Raw genomic sequence first — 24,251 nt, 5'->3', positions numbered from 1 at the left:
GAAATTTTGCACAATAAGACATTGTATAGTGTTTGAGAGAGACCTACAACAAGAAAAGGGATGCGATATGTGTGCAGCGTGTTTCTTTTTTCTTCTTCTTGGTGTGGCCTTGATGAGTTTGACCTTTTAATGATTTTATTTCCAAGAGCTTTGGAGCTTTTTTTAATTTATTTAACCTTTATTTACCCAGGCAAGCAAATTAAGAACCAAATTCTTATTTTCAAGTACAGCCTGAAAAAGGGAGGGGGGAGGGGAGTGCTAAAAGTGAAAACAAGGTTACACTTAGAAAAATACAATACAATACAATAAAACAGTTAATCAGCTGAAAGCATCATATAAAGTTCAGCTCAGACAGATGCAGCTCAGGATGAAAGTGCTGTAGCATCAACATGTGAACAGCACTCTTGTGTTGTAATAAACTTCTGCTTGTGATCGTCTGCCTCGAGCAGAGTACAGACACACATGTGTTAAACAGTTCTACAGAGAGGAGGGGGTGTGTGCGTGTGTTTGTTTATCTTTTCATGGTCGAGAATGTAACACAGCTTTGTGTGACGTTCAAAGGCTCATATGTGTTATTCAGTGTGCAGGACTGATCTAACACACGGTACAAGTTTGCATGCGTGTTTGTGTATGAGGAGCACATATGGACTCAGATTAGAGTCAGTTACAGTCGATGTTGAGCTGGTAACGTGACCACTGATGTAATTTTCATTTTATACCTGGTGACAGCCGTGACCAGAGACTAGCCACGCCTCCACGTGTCCGTCTCATCCCTGTTAACATGATATCTAAGGAATCCCGAGGGGGAATTTCATTACATCTGGCACAAACATCCACGTGGCCTCAATGATGAAGTGACTGGGTTTTCGTAGTCAAAGGTCAAAGGTTACTATGACCTCACAGAACATGTTTTTGGCCTAAAACACAAGAATTCATTTGCTAATTACAGACCGAATTCCACTTTGACATCTAACAGGATAAAATCATGAGGTAATGATGTTTTATATCCAAAGCTCAACTCCACTGTGACATCATATTGTTCAACAAATTCCCATCTGTGGATTTTAGTCAGCGCTGTAACTCAGAGACTCAATCATCTTTGACATATCAGAGAACCAAACCCTGATGATTGGTCAGATCTTCTGTGCTGTGTGGGAATTTGTAAAAGCTTCTTTGCAATAACATCCATATTTGAAAAAGTAATGATTCACAAACCTTGTTTTACAACTACAAACTTTATATATCACATGTACACATGTGTCACAGGTGATGAGACAACAGCAGAGAAGAAGCAAACAAACCATGGAAAAGAGAGACACAAGAGAGTCTCAACAAAAATCCCAAACTGTAAATGCTCATATGTTTAATTCATTTTGTGGCATTTGAGCGAAAGCGATCTGCGTGAGAAAACCATGGACAGAGAGGACAGTGTTTAAGGGTCAGGGCCTGAGGTCATGGGGTGAGGACTGAATAAACACAAATAGCAACACTGGTGGATCTCTGAGGAAGAGCAGCAGAGCAGAGGTCGCTGGTCAGAATAAACAGAAGAAAAACGTGACTGTTTGGCATTAAACTGTGATTTCTACATTGATATTATTATTATTAAATAGAGCGTAGCAAACGGGTTTTTTCTGATGTGTCCTGGTTGTTATGATGAGATGGACTGCTCATTTCTGCTTTACAACATTAACTACATCGGTTCTTTGTGTCATTGCAACTAAAACATGATCCTCTCTGGCTGTTACTTCATCTGAAAAGAGATGATGGCTCAGGTCAGGCTCTCACAAGCCCTTGCTCCTCAGCTCAGTGTCTTATTTTGCCAGTGATAATAGGGAAAAGATGTTGCCTGTCAGCTCTAATGAAACAGCTTATAGTGCAGAAGTTGTCTGGAGGTAGTCAGCACTTTGGCCGGTGTGATCATCTGTGCACGAGTTCTGCTGCCACCCAGACGAGTGTGCAGGTTGTTTCTTTACTCCTTTGACAAAATAAGCTGCTTGAGGTTATGTAATCTTACTTCAAGGGCTGAGCAGCAGCAGCAGTGGATGTGGTAGTGTGGAAACTATCTCTCCTTTTGGCAGAGAGGAGGCATTTCATTTTTTTTTTTTTTTTCATCTTTATTTAACCTGGCATACCAACCAGCCAAACTCTTCCCATTGGCTGGAGGTGAATACTTCATCTATATCCTTTCCCATGTAAGATTTCAGGTGAAGAATAAATTAGACTAAATTTGATCTTAAGTGACCTCACATTGGCGAGACGTGAGAGTGATGGAGTGTGTGATTCTTGTTACTAACATCTGGAGCTGGTGTTCAAGGGACCCCCTCCCCCCCCTTTGTTGAATACCAACAGTGTTACATCAAGACGCAGGGGTCCAAATTCAGTGTGTGCATGTGTATAAGAGAGAGAAAGAGGGGGAATACTAAATTCCTGGGGTAAAAACATGACCTGTATGTGGAAGGGTCACAAGCGGGGAAGACGGGTGTGTGTGTGTGTTGGGGGAATCAATAAAGAGTGGAATTTAGTAAGGTGGGTAATGTCAGGGGGGACGAGCGCACAATTGAGTGTATTGTGTTTAATATGTGTGTGTGGGTGGGTGTGTGTGTGAGAGTGAACACAGCTGTGTGTCTCCATCTGTAATCTCCCCATGCAGAGCTGATAATATATTCAAACGTTGCCTTCGCTGAACCAGAAGACGTTGACCCGACTCACCCTGTCTCCGCTCACATGCACTAACAAAAATAATTCTTTGACCACTACAGGAAATGTTTGTGTCACTGTGTCATGGATTAAGTTACATTACTCATAATTTGATATGAAATAATAAAGAGCACAACCTTTTCCATCATCTCATATTTCAATCTGGTTTCCATGCAAAGTGTAGCACTGAGACAACAAACAGGAACACTGTGTCTTTGTAGCTTTTCCAGTTATATACACTTATGAGTTGAAGACACCTGAGTGTCATAGCAGCCAAACAAGACAGAGTCTCTCCCTACTGTGTATAGGAAGTCTGTGAACTGGCAAACTGCCTAAGATCACATAATAGGGACACTACTACTTTAATCGGTATCATTCTGGTATTTCATACCCCCACCCCCTACCACACACACATTAACACACACTCACACACAGACACACACCTTTGTTGCGAAACACAATGATGATTTCATCTTGATTATCTTGTTTTCATAATGTTGGAGAAGAGTATCTTCATCTAAAACAAAACTGGATTAATCGCCCAGCGCTAGTTTGTCATCTAGGAGGCATTATAGGAGTTGCAGACACAGCTCTTGGTTGCTTTACCTACCCCCCACTCTGAACTGTGGAGTATCTCTACACCCCTCCTAGTCCCTCTTCTGTTTTTTTTGTCTCTGTCTCCACTGCGACCGATAATCACAAAATGTCTTTGCGTTGCTATGCAGATGACACGCAACTTTATGTATCTGCACAATCAGGAACCACTTGCAGTTTGACATCCTTCAGATCTGTCTGACTGACATCAGATTGACTGTCTGATAACTCCTCCCAACTCAATGAAGTATAAGTGAACACACGAGAATTTTTCAACAACTTAAATAACCAGTTCGCCTTCACTTAGCTTACAGTGGTAGAAACCCATGTAGTAGAAATCCAGAAATCCAGTTCTGTTTTCATCAGCATCCTGTCATTTTGATTGTTATATCACTCTCTGACTTGAAGAAAGTTATTCATGCTTCCGTCTCTTCCAGAATGAATTGTAACTCATTTTGTAGCAGCGCCCACTCACACCTAATGAATGCTGCAGCCAGACTGTTAACAAGAAACAAGATTACACAACCCCAATTTTAGCCTCTTTGCACTGACTTCCAGTTGATTAAAACTGATTTTACACATTACGTTTAAAGGACTCTGACTCAGTCATGTATATATGTGAGCCTATAAACAAAAGGGACATATAGGCTCACATATATACATACCTAAAGGGCTTCAAACTCTGTAACATAAACATATGGATGAACCTCTATCTCTGCATTACAGTAATTGCCTTTTCTTGTCAACTTTTATTATTTGTAAAACACTTTGCAACATTGTTTTTGATAAGTGCTGTAAATGCCTTGGATTTTTTTTATTATGAACCGAACCATAATTATACCAACTATGAATCTGTAACATTTTTTTACTGAACCACAAATTGTATCTGTAGCAATTAAGACTTGACCCAAATCTTCAGCATTATTTATAGATTGCACTACTTTTGTAAAGCGCTTACTGGGTCAGAATGAGGGAAAACAGACCCACCACCTCCTGCCATCTTTGAATTATCTGGGACTCATCTCTTAAATCCTTTTAAGAGCTCATTTACTTGGGTATTTTATGACTGTGGTTCCAGCCCAATAAATATGGGAAACACTCCCACTGCCACTTCATCTCCATTTACTCAGCCTCATCTCTTAGCTATCATTTGTTGGACATGGCAGTGTCAGTGGAGCGTAGGTCGGCTGTTAGCCAGGATGAGGATCGATCATTGTGCTGCTGCCCACACAACAGCATCACCAGCAAATACAACACAGAGGGAGAAAAAGAGAAACAAACAAGAAATTCTTTATTGTAATGAACTCTTGTTGTTGATCGAGGAGTCCTTGAAAGCAGTGACAAGAGCTTTGAACCTTGTGAGCTACTGTACGTCCTTGACAAGCAGCAAATTCACTCTCAATTTCAGTCTAGGTGTCACAACTGTGCCTTTTCACACAGTTTATTTTCTCCCCTTGACCAGTCAGCATGTTCATGTTCATTTTTTTTCAGGTTGTGTCTGCTCCCTCCTGCGCCCACAGCTGTGAGCCAGTGCACATTCCCACACATTGATCCATGCAGTGTTCGCACACACACACACACACACACACACTTGAAAGAACACACTCATGTTTGTTTCTTATGTCTCACTGGCCCATGCTCTGTTTCGCTGAGCTCACACATCGGCATCTTGTATCAGTTTAATTGCGACCATGCTCTGCTCCGTCTGTGGGAGTGGGCTGGATGCTGTGGGAGAGAGGCTGCGTATCCTTATGGATCAACTGGGAGTTGTACAGATGCTTGAGTAACACTTGACAAACGGCAAGAGGTTTAGTTTATGTGTGCGAGGTGATGTTAGTATGTGATGAAAGTAGGAGATGGGATGTGTGTGGGATAGCGGCAGACAGGACCCCCCCCAACCCCCACCCCCAATTGATTCACTGGGCCTAGGAAAGTGGAGGAAACTTTCACACACACACACACACACTCACATGCACAGAGGTACGTAACTTTTTGGCCTGGTGTCATCTGTGAGGCCCCTTGCATAGCATGTTTGTGTCTCTACAAATGTCACATGTACAGAACCTCTTCCTCCCCATAAGGGTTTAAATGCACACACATGCAGCGCTGCAACCACATAACTATGATTATTTTCATTGACAATTGATCTGCAGAGGATTTTATTAATGAACTGGACATTGTTTAGTCTATAAATGTCCGAAAAGTCCGACACAAACAGTCCAAAACCAAATGATATATGCTGTGGTTTCATACCAGAGCAGCCAGAGAAAATCTGTAAACATTTCCATTTGAGACGCTAGAATCAGAAATGTTGTTACGTTTATGTTTAAAAGAAAAAACATGTTGATGACTAATCGATTATCAAATTGTTGCTGATGCATTTTCTGACTAATCAGTTAAAACAAGTGACTGTTAAAGCTTATACTCGCATCATCCACACATTTTTACACACTCACAACCCCCTGAGAAAAACACACACAAACCAACACAACTACCACCACCGTAGGCTCCCGAGGGACGAGGTAATATCTGCCACACACTGATAACAAGGGTGTGGACCCACACACACACACACACACACACATTGCATCACCAACGTTACCTACCGTGCAATCACAAGCATGAAAAACAGATGGATGAAAATACACATAGCAACACATAACGGCTGAGTGTGTCAGCGTCGCCAGCAGCCCACACAATTTAAATTGACATTTAAATGCAAATCAGCAGAAATGTTTTATCTGACTGCAGCCTCTTCGCCGCTGCTGCTGAAAACTACACGTGATAACACAAGGCACTCAAAGATAAGAGCGTAAAAAAGAAGAGAGGGTTAAAGAATTCAGGCTGAAGGAAGACATGAAATACCATGACATGGAGGGCGGACGGATGAAATGCAAAACAAACTGGAGCTTAAGGAAGAATGAAGTGTAGAAAGATTATGGGAGACAGATGGAGAAGATGCATGAGAGGGGCTCGGACCACCTGTCGGTTTGACTTCTGTCCTGTCAAAGTTTCACTGACAACCTCATGATATGCTCTGGCCATGAAAATGAAATAGACACACTCAGATATGTTGAGGCGCCTGTTATCGTACAGCTGAAATCGATGAGTCTGTTTTGACACAGGTCAGTTTATCTGGACGCTGATACCGAGTATGATTTTGGCCGTGTTATTGGTCTGCGTCAGAGCCTTTGATGCTTTTATTCTGTGGCGTGAAAAAGAGAGAGTCTGTGGAAATGAATTTAACTTCATACAGCAGTTTGTCATGGAAACTAAATCTGTGACATGTACATTTGTTGCTAAAGAACTCGTGGCCTCGAGAATGAATGTGAAATGAGACGTTTTCATGCATCGGGAGGGAAATAACAAATGCCGAACATTCTCAGATTTCGGTTTCTCACACCGGTTGATTTCTGCTTTTCTTTGATGTTACATACACAACAAACTTTAATTTCTTAGACCAAACTAATTATTGATTAATTAAAAAAGAAATCAGCACATGATCAGATCATTTCAAATAATTCTTTGCTGCATTTCATCCTTTTCATAATGATACAGCATCACACACACACAACGAGTAAAGTCACTTTAGTGGGAGAGGAGTTAACTGCAGGATTCTGGGTCATTGGCTTTTTAAATAGACAAAATATTGCAAAACTGGCTTATTGTGGTCCTATTAAGTCTTAAATAAAGCACTGTCAGCTAAGACTATAAATTCTTATTTTTCCCTGCAAGGAAATTCAAGGGGAAAAAACACTTTTCCATTTGGAGAAAATTGCTCTGAGGGAAAAGAAAAAGACATTTTCTTAAATATGTGGTCAGTGGAGAAGTTTAAACTCATTTCATGGACTGGTTTTGATGTAGCGTGCTGTGTAGATCCTTAGTAACACTTATTTTCCCACTCACACAATCGACCTGAGAAGATCCAGGGCCGAGAAAGGGAAGAAACAGGGCTGATATGTTTGTTTGAATTTGCTGTGATCAGCAGTTGGAAAATTTTAAGGACCACACCATGGAGCTTCTGCACATACTCTTCACGTTAGAGCAAAGTTTTCAATTCATGTGGGCAACAATGACTTCTGCTCTTCCGTGGCCACTGGCCAGTAGCTTCAGCCTCCATATTTCATTGCTTTGAGTGCAAGCAGTGTGTGTGTGTGTGTGTTTTGGGGGAGGGAGGGGGGCAGTCAGTGGGTATAAGTTTTGTGATTTTTCATTTTTTTGTAGTTTTTCATCTTGCACGATGTTGAACACAAGAGTGTAAGTGGTCTGTTGTGACAAAGGACAACAGTGAAATATATATTATTTAGATCACAAATGCTGTGCAATAGGAAGAAAAGTCTCTTTTAAAGCACAAAGCGACACTGTACCCGAGAGGCAGAGTCTTCTCTTGCTGATTATTCATGCAATAAATTGAGTTGAGTGGCCTAATGTCTGTAATGATCTCATCTGTGCTCAGTGACGGGGTCGGCCCTAAGCGGTAACACCACCACAATATGTTTGAGTTTCACATCATTGCAGCTTCAGCCCTACAGCTCATCATGCAGCCTGACAGCTCAGCTGCAGCCGTCATCAACAGGTGCTGAATGACAACAAACATCAACATCAATGTCAGTTTCATCAGTAAGCAAAGTTTGTATCCATAAGCAAACAGATGTTTTTTTTGCTGAAGGAGGGAGCATGGATACATTTGGATCTAGTTTGGCATCTGAATTTCTTTTCATGCTACGATTTTTCGCCTTGTGCATTTTCCTGCAAAACAGAAATGCTGCCCCTGTCCATTCAAAGTGATCATCTGTGGAAAAGTGAATAACTACTGCTCTGCTTAGAATAAAAATACACCTCCAGCACATTCTTGAAAGTTGTGACCATGAAATCGAGGCATAACTTTGACCTTTACAACAATAAACGGCAGAATACAACCACGATGAGACTGACAGAAGGAGGTAGTGATATTCGTTAATGTAGAAGCTATACCATTAATATGGGCAGCATTAATATCCCTTACTGTGCTGTGAAGACATGCCGTTAGCGGAAAGTCTCGTGTTTAACCGTCACCATGTCAACATTGTTGTCGCCCAAAATAACCACAGCAGCCAGTTTCCTCCACATCGCCAAGTAGCCGGCTACATTCAGTGTAATAAAACCTAATGTGTTTGTAATTACCACAGTCTTACCTTTCAATAAGCCAAGAGGAGTGGTGGCCACAGCACTCACTACACTTCACAGGCAGTGGTGAGGTAATTATGGGTTAACTATGGGGACATTTCCAGTAGTTGCCACATCTGCCACTAACTTCTGGTAAACAACTGCTAGTGTGGATCCGATCCATGTCAACACAACGTAACAGGACAGTGTGACAACTTTAATCCGTGACTAATACATTTGCTTTTCAATCTGATCATGTCACTCTTTGGCTCTGGATGGTTATGCTTTTTACTCCAGTATGTCAGTCTTCTCTTCTTTTCAACTTCTCCTTTTCTCCCTCTCTCTCTCTCTTTCGCTTTCTTTCGCTTGCTACTGAGGTATGGGCTCAGGAAACACTTAAACAGCAGGTACCGCACGTTTACACACACTCACGTACACACGCTGCAGCGAGCAGGGGACTTTGTAAACAGATCTCAGCAGGTCTGTCCTGGTCGAACTGCACACACACACACACACACACACACACACAGAGTCATATACACACAGGGCTAGTTTTGGTGTCACAGAGCTGTTACGCAACACGCCACAACACCAGTGGGAAAAAACTGTGGGTTATCGAGATCTCTGGCCACTTCTCGTGTTCTCATGTTCTTCCTGTCCTCCACATGCTGTGCATCATCTCCTCCCCTGCCTGCTCTCTTTCTCTTTATCTAGCCGAGTCCTTCTCTCTGTCATAGCTCACAGTCGCTTCTTTTTTTTTATTCATATTCCCCCTGTCCTTCATTTTCTTCTTTACAAGCCCCAAATCCCTTTCCGTTTTTCTCCAGCTGCCTGTCATTTCCTTTCTATCTCATTCCCTCTCTCTCCTTCTCGCCCACTGTGAGCACCGGCCAGGTCGGTTCTTTTCCCCTTTGATTGAGCAACGCTTGAAGCAGCTGCATGTGAGGCACACACATGCGCATGTGCATATATGTACACAATAACCAAAATGTCTAAGGCATACATAGGCATTTTTGCTGATTTGGTAAATGATCTTTGTTAGAGCAGTGAGAAGCTGTAAGTCTTTGCTTCACAGTGTCACACAGAAACAGAAAATATACATTATGTATCTAGGCGAAGTACAATTCTAAGCTACATCACTTCTCACTGACAGATAGAGCAAGTTCGACTGGTTACACTGTGGTCTCCGTGGCAACTGGTTGTCAACCACAACATCAGCTTGGGTCCCATGTGCTACTGTTTTTGTTCTGTTATTTTTTCCTTCTCTGAGGCGTCATGCAACGTTTCCATTCAGAGCTCCAGCTTTTATATCCGGGGGTTTTCCGTCAGTATCTCAGTAACCGCCCTGATGGAGCGTCTTCATGTTTGCAACAAACATTCATGTGCAATTCAAGTGCAGCCTTACTATGGTTTGTTGGTTGGTTGGTTGATTTGTAGCCATATTCCTAATAGTCTTATTCTGATTGGTTAGTTGGTTCGCGACACTGTTCTGAGTGGATCCTTGGTTGAAAAGAAGATATGCCTTTAGTTTACAGCTCTATTCTTATTGGTAAGTCAGTTTACAGTACAGCATCAGCTACCGAGCATTGTAGAACAAATTACCCCCAGTATTGTAGTAGCTACTGGAATATGTTTGCATTGCAGTGTTACTAACTCTAACACATTGGTTGGATTGTTTGGGTCCAAACTGTTCAATGGCATACTTGGATAAGATAATTATCATAAGAGACTGACAACTGTCAGTGGTCAGATGTTACAGGAGTAAATCTGAATGTATCCTACTATCCTCCCTGTCTGACTTGTTTGCATTACTTCACATCAGAAAATGGTGTTTGAACACTATAGCCTATGGTAAGTTGTTCAGTGCTCACCCAGCTGGAAAACAGGCTGTCAACTTGTGTAGATTTTTTTCCATGCAGTTAAATAACATTAGCAAACTGGATACAGTTTTTAGGTCATGGAAGAATGGGCCCTGGAACAAAAACTGATGAATGTGCTTTTTTTTAGTTTAACTGCAGATTGGTTCTGCACTGAGAAGGTTTTGACACAATCCTCCCTTGATTGTTAAACTTGCCATTTACTTTAACTGATAAACTGATTGATTTCCATTTATTATTAAGTTTAAATGATAGTTACAAGATTATTTTTTTCATTCAGTAAATGCACAAATAATTATAATGTTTTTTTGTCCAAGAAATAGGTCATTTATCCACAATGGTGGGTGTGTTTGCAGTAGGCTTCACATGTTAATGACAATAGTTCATATACGTATATGCTAGCTCTATAGCTGCACTTTTGACTCTGGGCTCAAAGGAAACCTGACCTTCTGATTTATGAGAATGGGCGTATTAAGTGTACAATAGTCCTCTGTGAAGCATGCAAGTGAGAGCAATGTTGACAAAACTTTTTACATGCACACACTCTCTCACACACACACACACACACTTGATTTAAAGTTTCTTGTACAGCACACACAAGCCCATGCACACATGCATAAACAAACAGACTTCATTGTGTTGTGGGCCAAGAGTGAGGCAATGATCCTTGGCTGTGAAAGGGTTAACAGCAGTCATGATCCATCCATCGCAGTAGGCCACCACTCAATTATTTAACAAGCTGCGATCGAGTTTCATCAACTGCCAACGCCAATGCCAGTGGTCACATGCAGAGGGAAATATGTGTGTTTGTGCACATACTGTACATACACATACATTTAACATGTTAAGTGGTACGACTTCATTCTTTGTCATGCATGTTTGTAATCCTCAGGTTATCTGACGGAGAAAGAGTTTATGTTGTTTTTTTCATGGTAGATTATAGTGAAATCCCTTTAAAAAAAACTTGTTTGACAATTTAAGATGCACTTTAATAACCGAGAAAAGTGACATTTCTAATGTAATCAAGATTGTGTAACCTAACCACAGGGTCAAACACAAGTCTTGTGTGTACTCCTCACTCTCCCCCACATGTACTCACGGAGAGTGACTGAGACAAAGGCTAATTGTGGCAGGAAAACTGGAGGAATCCGTGGGATAGGACTTGTCCCTTTGACAGCACATCCTCTCAATACACCACAGTCAGACCACTGGGGTGTGTGTGTGTGTGTGTGCGTGTGTGTGTACTGTTGGGGCATCAAACTCCATGATGTTCTCCAGTAGGTGTGAAATATTCCATATTGTTTTTCCTTTAGATAAGCAGCCTGAGTTTTTTTCCATGGGAACTTGTTTTGGGCAGCGCTGCAGTTACATGCATGAGCCTGGAGAAAAACGTAGACAATATGTTTTTTTCCTACCGCTTCTCCTCCCATGTGTGACCATGTGTGTTTAAAAAAAAATAATCCAGTGCCGATAACAGACCACTTTCCTGGTGAATGGCTAGTTTTCAGACAAAAGGAGGGGTGTGGTGTGGTGGGGTGGGGCATTTCATCTCTTTCTTCCATCAAAATATTTTTCATAAAAACCATGAAGTTTTCAACACCCACAGTTCAAACAAACACGGTGACCGCACTTCCTTTGATGGCCTCTCCGATTGGAGAAGTTGTGCGGTCATTTCAGGCCTTCCGCATCTCTCCGACTGACATTCGTAAAAAAGAAACTTTCACAACCGTGTCTCGGTCCTGTGCTGATGTGTTTTGACTCACAGCAGAGTCGTGCTGTCGCCCTCCATCACTGTCGCTCAGACCTCAGCTCACACACGGACCAAATTAAAGCGTCCTAAATGAGCACAGACGTCAAAAACACAGAGCTGAAGAGATGGCGCAGGCCCCGGGGGATTATTACTGGGGTGCACAAATGCATTGAGAGGCGGTCGCAGGTTAGATTGGCAGACACTTGTGTCTCCCCCACATAATGACTCCCAGCTGTGTTACTCTCACTGTTTATGTTAGAGGAGTTCCACTGAAAACTCTTTTCCTCTCCATCGTCTCTTACTGGAAACTTCTGTCATCTTGATTTTTCCTGCACCGCTCGGCCTCTCTGTTTATCTGTTTATCCGTCTGCTGTATTTCTCGATCTGCGTACTCTTAACTGGCTCTTCCTTTTCTTCAACTCTTTCTCAATCCTATTGCTGCATCTAATTTTCTATCCCTCCCACGCGCTCTCTCCCTCCTCTGCCTTATTCCCTCCCTCCTCTCCTTCTTTTCTGCCATTTTGGTTTTTTTTTCTCCTTCACCCCAGATCCCAGGATGACAATACATTTGATTTTATATTAATACATTTTCTCTCCCTTGGAAGATCCACCCCTGCTGCCCAACCCAGGCGCTTCCTCTCCAGTCAGGAAAAGGAGGATCTGGAGGGATTCATGCGAGTTGAGCTGCTCTGAATTATGCTGTTGTTACTCCCTCTCTCTCCCTCTCTCTGTCTCTCTCTCTTTATCTATCTATCTATCTCTCTCACTCTCTCTCTCCTTCCTTCTCAGGGCGAGCTGCCCAGATCACTGCTACCCTAAGGAATTCAGTGCCTGAAATGAAATTATATGTTGCCATCTGTGTTATTTTTATATGGTTGAGGGATAAGGGTGGGAGGCGGTGTTGTGGTGATCGGGGCTCGGTCACCATGACTTATTTGCAATAAGAACGCGGCAACCTAAAGGGCAGATAGAGTGGAAATTAATGAGAAGTCAAAGAAGAGCAGTACTCTTTGTCTAATAGGATAAAACATCAGTCAGCTTCTGCTCTCTAAACACTACGCTACCTTTGTATCTCTCTCACCCTGCCCACATGCTCCATAATGTATTTTTAGCAGGCTCATGCTGGACTGTGGTGCTAGCTTCACATATGCAGTGGAAACAATGGACCTCTCAGGTTGCGTAACATGATTGCAGATCTGTCATATGCACAGGAGATGTGCATATTTTCTGGTCACCTAATACCCACTTTACCTGTTTGTTACCTCACAGCTAATGGGCGCGGAGCAGGCCGACACCTAACATCGTCGACTCGTCACTGCACATTTTCTTTTCCCTGAGCATGTTGGTGGTAAATCCGTGTGATCACACCGGAGAGCGCAATTATACAGGATCAATAAATGTTCCCACCAAGACTGTTAGAACTGTTATCTACACCGCAAATGGACACGTTCACTCCAGAATAAAGATGCTCTATAATAAAATGTGACACTGAAAGGGTTTCATTGTTTCAAAACTGTTTCATCACATCCACAGTAGAATTATTTCATGAATTCTACAATACATTAATCAATAGTGCCTCCAAGTGACACACCACCTACATGTGTTGTATGAAACACATTAACCCTTCAGGCTTGAGAAGTGGTTGTTACAAATGATCACAGTGACTCAGACATGTGTTGTTTTTCTTTCATCCTGTCGGTTAAATCGTCACATGTTCTGCAGAGAGCAGCATCTCTCTTTTATACAATTTGAATGTGTTTCAGTTGTATGTGTCTGCTCCTGTTTTGAACCGCAGTCATAATAGTAATTCCCTAATCAACTTTATTAATAGTTATGCAATGTCATATGAGGGCACTGTGTAGTTAAGTTTCTTTACATCTTCAGTGAATTGTTGAGAATATTGTATGCAAAGCAATTTGTAGACATTTATATTCAAAGTCAGTTTTGCATTTGATGTATGAGATTCTTATGAAGAGACAACTGCATCAGCGTCAGTTAAAGTCGTAGTGAGAGCCGGTAAAAGCAAAGGGATGATGATTTCCACATGACACTTATTAAAGGAAAAAAACGACATTCTTCTCCCCCTCTCCTCCAGGAGGCTCTCGCCCAGACTGATGCTCACATCCAGGCACAGTCCCAGCTACGGCCCCAGGTCGACCCCTCTGACCTCGTCCCGCGTCTGTGCCACCTGGTGCGGTCTGACACGGGCTACGGCTTCAACCTCCACAGTGATCGGTCACGACCCGGACAGTACATCCGGTCCCTGGACCCGGGATCCCCTGCAGACCGCGCCGGGCTCAGGCCACAAGACAGACTCGTTGAGGTAGGAAGAACGTGTGGGTGGAGGGTGTGTGGGATCTACAGGGAGAGGATATGAGAAGAGAAACACCTGGTGATGTAATGGAGTCCAAGGGATTAGCCCTTATACTAGGGGCCGTCTCAAAAATTCATGTAAAATGGCCAAGTGAGCTTTTTGGATTTTTGTCAGTATTTTTATTCCACAGACACATCAGAACAACTTTTCATCTGAACATCTCATCTCTGCATGCCTAACCCCTTCTTTTTAAAATCCATCCATCCATGAGCCATCAGATACAACTCACAGCAACACAACATGATTTTTTCTCCCATTATACACACAACCTTCACAGTTGTTTTTATTCCACTGTTTAATTCCATCTGAACCATTAACAGCTACAAAGCTTTTATTTTAACTCAGGTTAGATATGCAATTTACAATGTGCATGGTTAAAATATTATGTTACTGAGCATGTTACAGTATGTTTGCAGCTATCCTGACAACTTCTCATGCAGGCACTGCCACTTGCAGGTATAAATCCAAGCACAGGTTATGACATAAACCAATACAAATACAGAGACAGAGCAGTCAGGAGTGGGTTTTTTTTTAATGATTAAGGAGGTGACAAGGAGCCTCCACGGGCTTTTGGTAAAATAGAAGCTGTTCAAGCAGAAGTACAAGATAGTGAGTGGGTATAATGTGAGTGTTTCTTTTTTTTCTTCTTCTTTTTGTGTGTGTGTGAATTGATACAGCAGGAAAAAGGAGGACCATGACAAATGGGCACACACAAATGAGGCGACTATTGATTGATGGTTCAGGGTTAGTTTGGTATTTGTAATCAGTTCATTATGATAGACCGTATGTGAAACAAAATGCACTACATAAGCATGTTGCTGTGTGCCTACACACCTATTCTGCACATCTGCCCACATTTCCAAAGAAACCTTCAATCCATTACCCCTATATAAATCTCTCTTTAGATGTGTTTCTCTTGAGTATTTACTCAACACTGCCAGTGCCTAACCTTTTCATGGAGCAATTCTATGTTTTCTAAAAAATAACAAGCGTACTTTTTACCAAATGTAAGTCTCAGTCTAAATGTCTAAATGATGCACTGATCATATACATGTGACCCCATCCTCTTCCTGTCACAGCTGCAATTAAAATGGCAGGAGTCACACGAGTCTGAGTGCCAGGCCCCTGTTTCTAAGGATAACAAGACCTGGAGTCTGGGCTCAATCTCTACTGTGTGACAGACTGGAGAGGGAGAGAGTCACAAGGGAGAATCTGTAATAAATCAGTGTGATCTCAGAGGCTAGTGGGGGAGAGACATGTGGGAGGAGGAAAGGGACAGGGGTGTGTGTATATGTATGTCTCTTCCTATTAAACAGTGAGAGAAATGGAGACGGCCTGAGTGTGTTTGATGAGAGGGAAAGAAGCCAGCAGTGAGGATGTAGAGAAATTGAAGCTTCACAGTCACAAAATACTGTAAGTTAAAGGCCACTGAAACCACTGAGATGGATGAATGGGTGTTAAATCAGTCTTCCTTTGGTTTATGAAAAATACATGCTAGCAGTAACATCAACATCTTCATGAGCTGTGCACACACACACACGCAGCATTCACCCTTCATTCCCATGACCTTTACCCTCACTGGCTGTACATCAGGGTCCAGACCAGGCCACAGTGCAGGCCAAGCAACATTTACATTTTACTCATTTTGCAGAAGCTTAGTTTTATCAAATGCAACCCAGTTAGGAATGTCACTAAAGCTTCAGAGCAGTACAGGACCTTGATGTACAGTAAGCAATATAACAAACAACAAAACAATATCCATGTCTTAGCAAGAAGAGTTGTAAAAGTGCATGGTAAGTATTGTTTAGTTTAGTTTAGTTTAGTTTAGTTTAGTTTAGTTTAGTTTAGTTTAGTTTAGTTTAGTTTAGTTTAGTTTAGTTTAGGGATCTCCTCAATTTGGAGGATTTTGCACAGTGTAGAAAGGTTAGACATTTTCAGGTCTCCTGAATGAGAAATGCAAATCACAAACATGTTTGAAATGAATGTCTAATGATCAAGCATATACAAGGAATTACTTTGACTTTTTGGGACCCATTTTTGTTGACAGTTAAAGGCAAAGGAAAATGCTAACGTAGCCCAACCTCTCTAGAGCTTACTGATTAATGTTGTATCTCCAATTACATGATCACAATGTTCGATTATCTATCTATGGCATCACCAACTATTTTGACTAACATGGTCATGTAACTAGGATCAAGCAGAGCTGCATGCTGTAACTCACACTTGAGCAGCGAGAGTGTTGGCACTACAGGACAGTGATGAACTGATGCTCCTCTGCAACATTAGACACCTTATGAGAGTGTGGAAAAGTCCTGTAGCAGGTCACTGTGGTGCCATAAACTGAGAAACACACAGTGAAGTTAGAAAGTGGTCAAGAAGGTGTCGAACTCACTTTGATTAAAGGAGCTTTCCACTAGGCTACTGTGCACATACAGTATTTACTGCTGGTTTTAGGGTTGAAATTCAAATGATATATACGTGTATTCTATCTAACTTTTTTTCAACATTTCTGAACTCCTTCTCTTTTGTGTTTTAGGTTATTCAAAAGACTAAAAATCTTTGACTAATTGATTGATCTGTAAAAAAACAAAAAAAAACTTTCATGCCTAGTTTAGTTGTTTCTGATCAACATACTGTGGAAGAGTCTAAAAACATGTAAACTGAGCACCGCCTCATATTATTTCTCATTATGTCTCAATTTGCTTTATTTATTCCTGTTTATAACTTTTTTGTATGGGTGAAAAGGAAATGTGTTTAAGTGTTTGTGTTGTAATTCTCTTTCATTTCCTCTGGGATATTCTAAGTTTTACTTGGCAAGATTTGAAGTGTCCTGGTTTCGTTCCAGCTCAATTACTTTTATCCGAGTGCATTACTGTAGTTTTGTTTGGGCTGAAAAATCCGAGCCCCTGTTGACTTGAGCTGGCTGTGTGTGCAGGTGTGTTTGTGTCACTGATAATCGCAACCATCTCTGCCCATGTGTCAAGACAGCGCTTGTGTTATCTGTCAGCAGCTCAATGGAGAGGTGAACAACCATAACAGATCCCCCTCTCCTCTCCTCTCTCTCTCTCTCTCTCTCTCTCTCTCTCACTCGCTGTCTCTCGCTGTCTTCTTCTCACCACGCCCCATTACACTGGAGGTGTATCAGCGGCTGACATTGTAACAGGCTATGATGATGAGAGCTCAGCTTTCTGCCAATGTCTGGCACAAGCAGTGACACCAGTGAACGCCTCATCAGCCTCTCTGCTCTGTCTGAGCTCAACCGTGCGTACTCCGCACCCCAAACATCACAATAGCGTGTGTGACATCAAAGGCCATACAAACTCGGGACGCACTTACTTTCCCTATTGTACCCCCATACGCAACTAATGGGGTTCGCGATAGCCCACAAATCAGCTCCACAGGGATGTGACACTGGTTTCCTCTCACACAGATTGACCCCTCTTGCTTTTAGCTAAATGTCTTGCCAGCTGTGATGAATCCCAGGGATTTAATTGATCTGATTTGATTTGTCCTCCTCCATGTGGTGTATATTGTAAACATGTAGTTTTACAAGTAGATTTGAGTGCAATGTCTCATCAGATGTTGGATTAATTGTGGTAAAGGTTTGTATATGCATTTAGGATGACCTGTAGTTACTTGGCTGAGAAGTCACCGTTCCCATTCGCCATTCACAATTTCCACAGGAAAAAAAAAAACACGACAGCTATTCTGGGAACATTAAATTTCTACTAATTTGTCTACCAAAATCAGATTCACTCTAGCCAACAAATAGGCCATACAGTTGCTGAATCATGCTTTGTTTTATCTGGAACAGTTTGTACGATATCCTGGAGTTTCAGAAGGAAACAGTTCAGCTCATCATGTAAATCACTTGTCCATCCCCATGTTGCTGCCGCTGCTGTCTGCTGTGAGGTTTTGGTTTGTTTCTATGGTGCAAAACTGGAGACCACATCTCTCAAATCGTACACATCTGCATCATATTTGCAGATGTTAGCATGCTTTTAACTTTATTTATTTTGAGCAAACCCAGTAGTCTCTAGATGCTAGTCTTCACACACACACAAACAAAACACAAACATCAAAAATTTGCCTGTGGGCCTCAGGTGGCTGGGCGCTCCATAACTGTGATGAGACAGACTCTATTACAGACTCTAAAATGCACACACACACACACTCTAGTATCAATATGTTCCCAGGGGAATAACCCCATGAGAAATAAGCTTCTGTACTTTTCCTACAGCATGTATTAATTATCCCAGTGAGCAGAAACCGGAGTGTATTGTCTTGTGTGGGATGGACTGTTAATGAAGGGCTGTGAAACATGACACAACACCTGTTGTTTGGCTGAATACAAAGATGTTTATACTCGCTGTATCAAACTGTCTGTCTGTCTGTCAGAGGATGAGAGTGATCCCACACTTTCTTCATGTTTCTTCCATCTCATTTACACTGTTGTCCTCCTCCTCCTAGTTTCCCTCAAATTTATTTAAATTCTCCTGCATCTAAATGATTTGCCTTCAGTCCTATTTCCTATCCGCTTATTTCACCCCCGTTTTCCTTCCCCCACACTAACAGAAAAGGTCAACTTTGTATTTTACATCCATCACGTCTGTTGCTTGGTTCCTTCTTTTCTGATCATAAGCACTGAATTTTAAACAATTTCCTCCTCAGGGCCCTGACACCTGAAACCCCCACTTTACCCAGAGCCCAGGAGAGCCATCAATAATTGATTGTGTACCAACACTAACTTGGCGTGGTGCAAAGCTACCTGCATCAGAGAAGCCAAAGTCTAGACAAAGCTGTTGAAACACAGCATGCATGCAACATCTAGATAAGACCAAACAATTACAGGCTATTGTGTTGTGCTAACCAGCAATACTGTCAAATAGGCAGTCAGTCACTTTCACACACACACACACACACATATTCATTATATCCCTTTGTTTAGCTGTTTCTGCTCCTATGACTGATTGTATTTAAGTACTCAAGAGGAGTTCTCTGTCGTGGCTCATTTTATCTTTGAGCTACAAGTTGTTCTGTTGCAAATGTTCACAATTCAGAACAGGAGTTAGAGCAGCATCATGTGGACTGGTTCGGGCCATGTTGAATAGACCATAATCAGTATGTTGATGCATGGCTCCCCCTACTGTCTGCACAGGCTATCAGCATGTTATACACTTGAGTCAGCAGTGAAAAAATAGTGGTAGGACACAGGTTCTCTCAGGTCAGGCGATACATTCAGAGAAAAACTGTGCAAGTTCTATTATCTGGAGAGGGTTTGTGTTGTAAAAACTGGATTTGCTTGTTTATAATTTAGAAATCCAGATGAAGATGGCCCAGTGCTCTTGCTGGGGAAGTGTTTGCAGACCGTGCCTAGATGTTTTGATGTTGTCTACATATTCAGCCTCTGTGGCAGAAGTGAGACATTTAATGTAAATTAATCTGGGTCTGATGTAATATTTTAGTACCTCCTTTTTTTATAAATTATCAAAAGTAAATCTGAAATTCCCATTTGTGATTATGTAGATTGATGAAGAAAAATATTATTATTATTATTATTATTATTATTATTAATTTTTGCAGGAGGCTGCAACATTACAAAATGTGAAAAATGGAGGGGGTCTGAACACTTTCTGTATCTGTGTTCCTCAGGTAAATGGCGTGAACATTGAGGGCATGCGTCATGCAGAGGTGGTGGCCTTCATAAAGAAAGGAGGGGATGAGACCTGGTTGCTGGTTGTGGATCCAGACACAGACGAACACTTCAAGAGGAGAGGGATCATCCCCACAGTCAGTCATCTCAAAGGTAGGAGTGCATGACCCCAAAAAGGCCTGTTGCATAAAAATCTGAACTTCCAGGATGCACTGTTATTGAATATGTCGTTGTGCCACAACAGGATGTAAACCTAGGCATTTTATTGGAAATCCATAATTCATCATTTTCTACAGTGATGAGTGAGAACTTGAGAAAAGAGCTCCATTAAGACACATTTAATGATTACTCACTTCTTTGTGGGAATGTATTTGTCTTATTTTCACATTTAGCTGGACTAACTCAAAGATTGGAGGTTATCCAGGCGATCCAAGGGATGTAAAACGATTCCACATACCAGTAGTCTTACATAGATCCTGCTATAATTAGCACTTAGTGACATACTACCGTCTTTTCTCTGACACTTCCTTATAATTATGAGGAAATTACAGAAGATAGTGTGACCAAACTTGCTAATGCTGCATAAATCCAGTGTAGAAAATCACGCCTGATCCTGCGTTGAATTACGTAATAAAGAGGAAAGACTTACAACAAACCTTGTATGACTTGTCAATTGCTTGACAACATCCCTTTGAATATAAAGTCTATGTAAAGATGTTGCAATGGAGGGTACAGTGATTTGTATGCATTGTGTGATTGTTTTCACAGACTATGATGGTCCGTCCATTTCCAACGGCTCCCCCAGCCCTCAGATCAATGGCAGCTCCACCACACAGTCCATCAGGTCGACGCGCTCCGACCTCAGCAGCCAGGGCAACAGCACACAGGTGGGTGTGGGCATTCATGTGTGATGCTGTGTTTGGTGCTCTCTCTACATGAAAAGATGTTTCTCTCATCCTCTCTGTCTCTGTCTCCCTCTCCGATAATCCCCTCTATCTCCGGTCTAGCTGGCGGACGATGAGGGTGGCCGGCTGTCGGACCCGTTTGCTGAGATGGGCCTGGCTCTAAGCGCCACGGCAGCAGAGGAAAAGCTGAAGGTGCATGCCAAAGAAAAGAAGAAGGCGCCGCAGATGGATTGGATGAAGAAATACGAACTCTTCAGCAATTTCTGAGACGTCCACCCTCCGAGGACACTTCAGAGACCAAAGGACAGAGCTGTCTGCAACCATCCACGTGGAGGCGGGAGAACGTCCCTCTTTTAACACAGATCAGTTTTTTTTTTTCTTATGAAACAACTAAGATGACTCAGTGAGGAGGATCAAAGAGGATCATTTGTTCTTGGAATATACAGGGACAAAAGGATAAATTGTCCAATGGATTTTTACTTTCTCAGCCACTTCAGAGACTCGGCTACTTTTTCCTCATCAAAGTACAATAAAGTGTTGGCTGACTGCAAGAGATGTTGTCACACTGGTTCATCCCAGAAAGCTTCAAAGACACATACTTGTATCACATGGAAGCCTTGCAGACAGGTTTTCACGAATTTGCCTAAATCCCTTTCACTTTTTCTCTAATAAATCACCCCAACCTCCCTATTCCCAGAGACTTGTTTCAAACAAATGGGGGTTATTTTTATACTTAAAAGGTATATAAAAAAAAAAAAGTACCAATAAACAGTATCCCATCACCATGGGCTGCATTTTAAAATATTTTTATGGACACTGTGACATTAATGATTGTGGACATTGTGGGAGTTTTGGCCCAAACTTGGCAGAAGATCACTGTGAACGAGCCGAGACCCTCCACCTCCAGCCCGCTGGGATGTATGATAATAACCACTGACAAAGAAAAGGATGCCTGTGTGTACTGGTTATGTATATTGTATTCTATATGTATTTGTACTTTTTACATTGAGATAATTAAGAGGTCATCAGCCCAAGCCCAGATACACACCAGCCGAACCGCTTTTAGATCAGCCCTGCTTTATCCAGAAAGAGTCGATATTACACGTAACCTCTTTTCCCAGATTATGCTCCAGTGCACACGTGCACGTCAAAGGGAAGCACCACTAACATTGAATATTTTCATAAAGCAAATAATGGAAACTGGAACCCAGCGATGGAGGAACGCCGAGGTTTCTCAGGGCAAGCGGCATCATGAACAAGTTTTGCGTAGTGGAGAGCTTGATGTGCACAGCAGGGGGCAAACTTACACCACAAACAGGAGCCTCTTTTGGCAGTTAGACTGAACAGAGTTGATGTTTATCCTGATGTCATTCATCATCTCACAATGTACCCAAATCAGAAGTTAATTCGGTTTAGGTGAAGGAAGGAAGCTCAAGATTGTTTGAAGATTTATACTCAGTGGTAAAGGTCAATCTGGAGGAAGGAAGTAATTACTCAGATGTAACATGAAGGATGATTTTACTTTAATGTTGTTGTTGTTATGTTATTTTTACATTTTTAACTGTGATTGGAAGCTGGCAGAGAAATGTGAAGGCAGACAGCTGGGGTGGTTTTATAAGCAGCTCTGGAAGGAATATTTAAAAGCTAGCAAGGCAGCCAACTACTAATGAGTCAGTATTAGAGATTGTACAGACTACAGATAAGTCTTCATGAAGGAATAACTCCAGAAAATTAAACTGAATAATTTTAGAAGGAATGTTTCAGTCAAGTAAGGTGCTAAAGCTTTCAGTTGATGAAGTTTTATGGTGAAAGGATGAAATTATGATCTTTCATTGATGGGCGGAATTGGCCTGGTGGTACATTTCACCTCAAAGGGATATCGTAGTTTAAGTTTTGGGAAATACTCATATTTGCTGTGTAAAGTTACAGTAACCAAATCCACTACCAGCAACTGAAACTGACACATCTTCTTTGTAGTCAACAGCTTTTGTACAGATGGATCAAATAACATTTTACATGTTATAATTATGAGCTTTAAAAGTGTTGGTTTCATCACAGCTGCACGGGGCCAGGCTGCCTCTCTGTTTTGCCCAGTTCCCAGTTCAGCTAAGCTAACCTGCTGCACAGTGGAGCTTTGTGTTCGCCACACAGAAGTGAGAGCGCCGTGGATTTTCTGATGGATTGAATATGCATATTTGCCAAATGTCAGACCATTCCTTTAATTAAATGAGGGGGCAGGAGCATATGTTAGGTTAAGACTCAAGAGTGCAACTAGCTAAAGGTGCAGTGTGTATGTGTGTGTGTGTGTATGTGTGTCGGTGTGTGTGTGTCTGTATGTGTGTGTGTGTGTGTGTGTGTGTGTGTGTGTGTGTGTGTGTGTGTGTGTGTGTGTGTGTGTGTGTAGCATGTTGAGGGTTGGACTGAGTGTAAGGGACGTGCAGAGTGAGGTCAGAGATGCTCTGGAGGATCTAGTGAAAGAGACTGTGGGAGCCATGGAGCTTACTGAGGATTATTACACACATACAGAGACAGCTGTCATACACATACTCACGCACATTTGAGTGTGTGTGCACAGAAGATATCCACGCCACTGGCTAGCCCTGGCTGTGTCGGTATTATGTATTACAGCGAGTGGGGCTGCAAGTTGGAGGAAATGTCAGTGAGAGACGTGAACAACATTTCTTTTCTTTTTGGTTCCTATTCACACCCTTAGTTTGATCTTACACAGCCCACGCTAAAAGTCTTGACTCATCTCTGAAGAGCATGAGGTCTGTGTGTGTCGTCGGGTTCAGTATGTCACAGTCACAGAAAAGCATGTATATACAGTAAAAACATACAGTATCTATGGCAGGTTGCATTTTTTTCAATAAAGTGTGACAATTGCGTTTTTGAATATATCAAATTGTTGTCATCAACTCTCATTACCCTCTGTGTTTCTGTCCTGATGAACCTCGAGCACTTGTGATTTTGTTTCCTGCCACTCTCTCAGACGACTTTGTCTTGAACGTCTTTGTGGGACTGAAACTGTCTGCGACTGATCTTTTTCTCTCACATTCCTCATTTTTTATTGGTCTCATTTGCTCCTGTTTCCTCTCACTCCCCTTCAACCCTCGCCCTCTCTGTGTCTCTCTCGCCGAGGATTATGTCGGCGTACAGTTTCAACCCTGTTCTCAGAGTCCTCCACCAGCCAGCTGCTGTGAGCTTTCAGACCACACAAAGGTTAAACGGAGGTCAAACCTGGTGTGTTTGTGTGTGA

General features: G+C 41.9%; 1 protein-coding gene across 1 annotated transcript in view; it reads left to right on the top strand.

Annotated features, from left to right (window-relative positions):
- LOC146983080 (Na(+)/H(+) exchange regulatory cofactor NHE-RF2) overlaps positions 1-22,921 on the top strand; it is a 28,760-nt gene extending 5,839 nt beyond the window's left edge. The window contains exons 3-6 of the mRNA XM_085784466.1: positions 14,159-14,386; positions 20,090-20,243; positions 20,859-20,977; positions 21,098-22,921. Of these exons, the coding sequence (XP_085640592.1) occupies positions 14,159-14,386; positions 20,090-20,243; positions 20,859-20,977; positions 21,098-21,262 (666 nt within the window). The 3' untranslated portion in view covers positions 21,263-22,921. The remainder of the gene's footprint in view (positions 1-14,158; positions 14,387-20,089; positions 20,244-20,858; positions 20,978-21,097) is intronic.
- The last annotated feature ends 1,330 nt before the right edge of the window (positions 22,922-24,251 follow it).

This window comes from Trachurus japonicus, chromosome 8 (genome assembly GCF_045865225.1).
Source record: "Trachurus japonicus isolate A0001 chromosome 8, Traja_1.0".
In the NCBI taxonomy this organism is placed as follows: Eukaryota; Metazoa; Chordata; class Actinopteri; order Carangiformes; family Carangidae; genus Trachurus; species Trachurus japonicus.
This window is presented reverse-complemented; position numbering and strand designations above follow the sequence as displayed.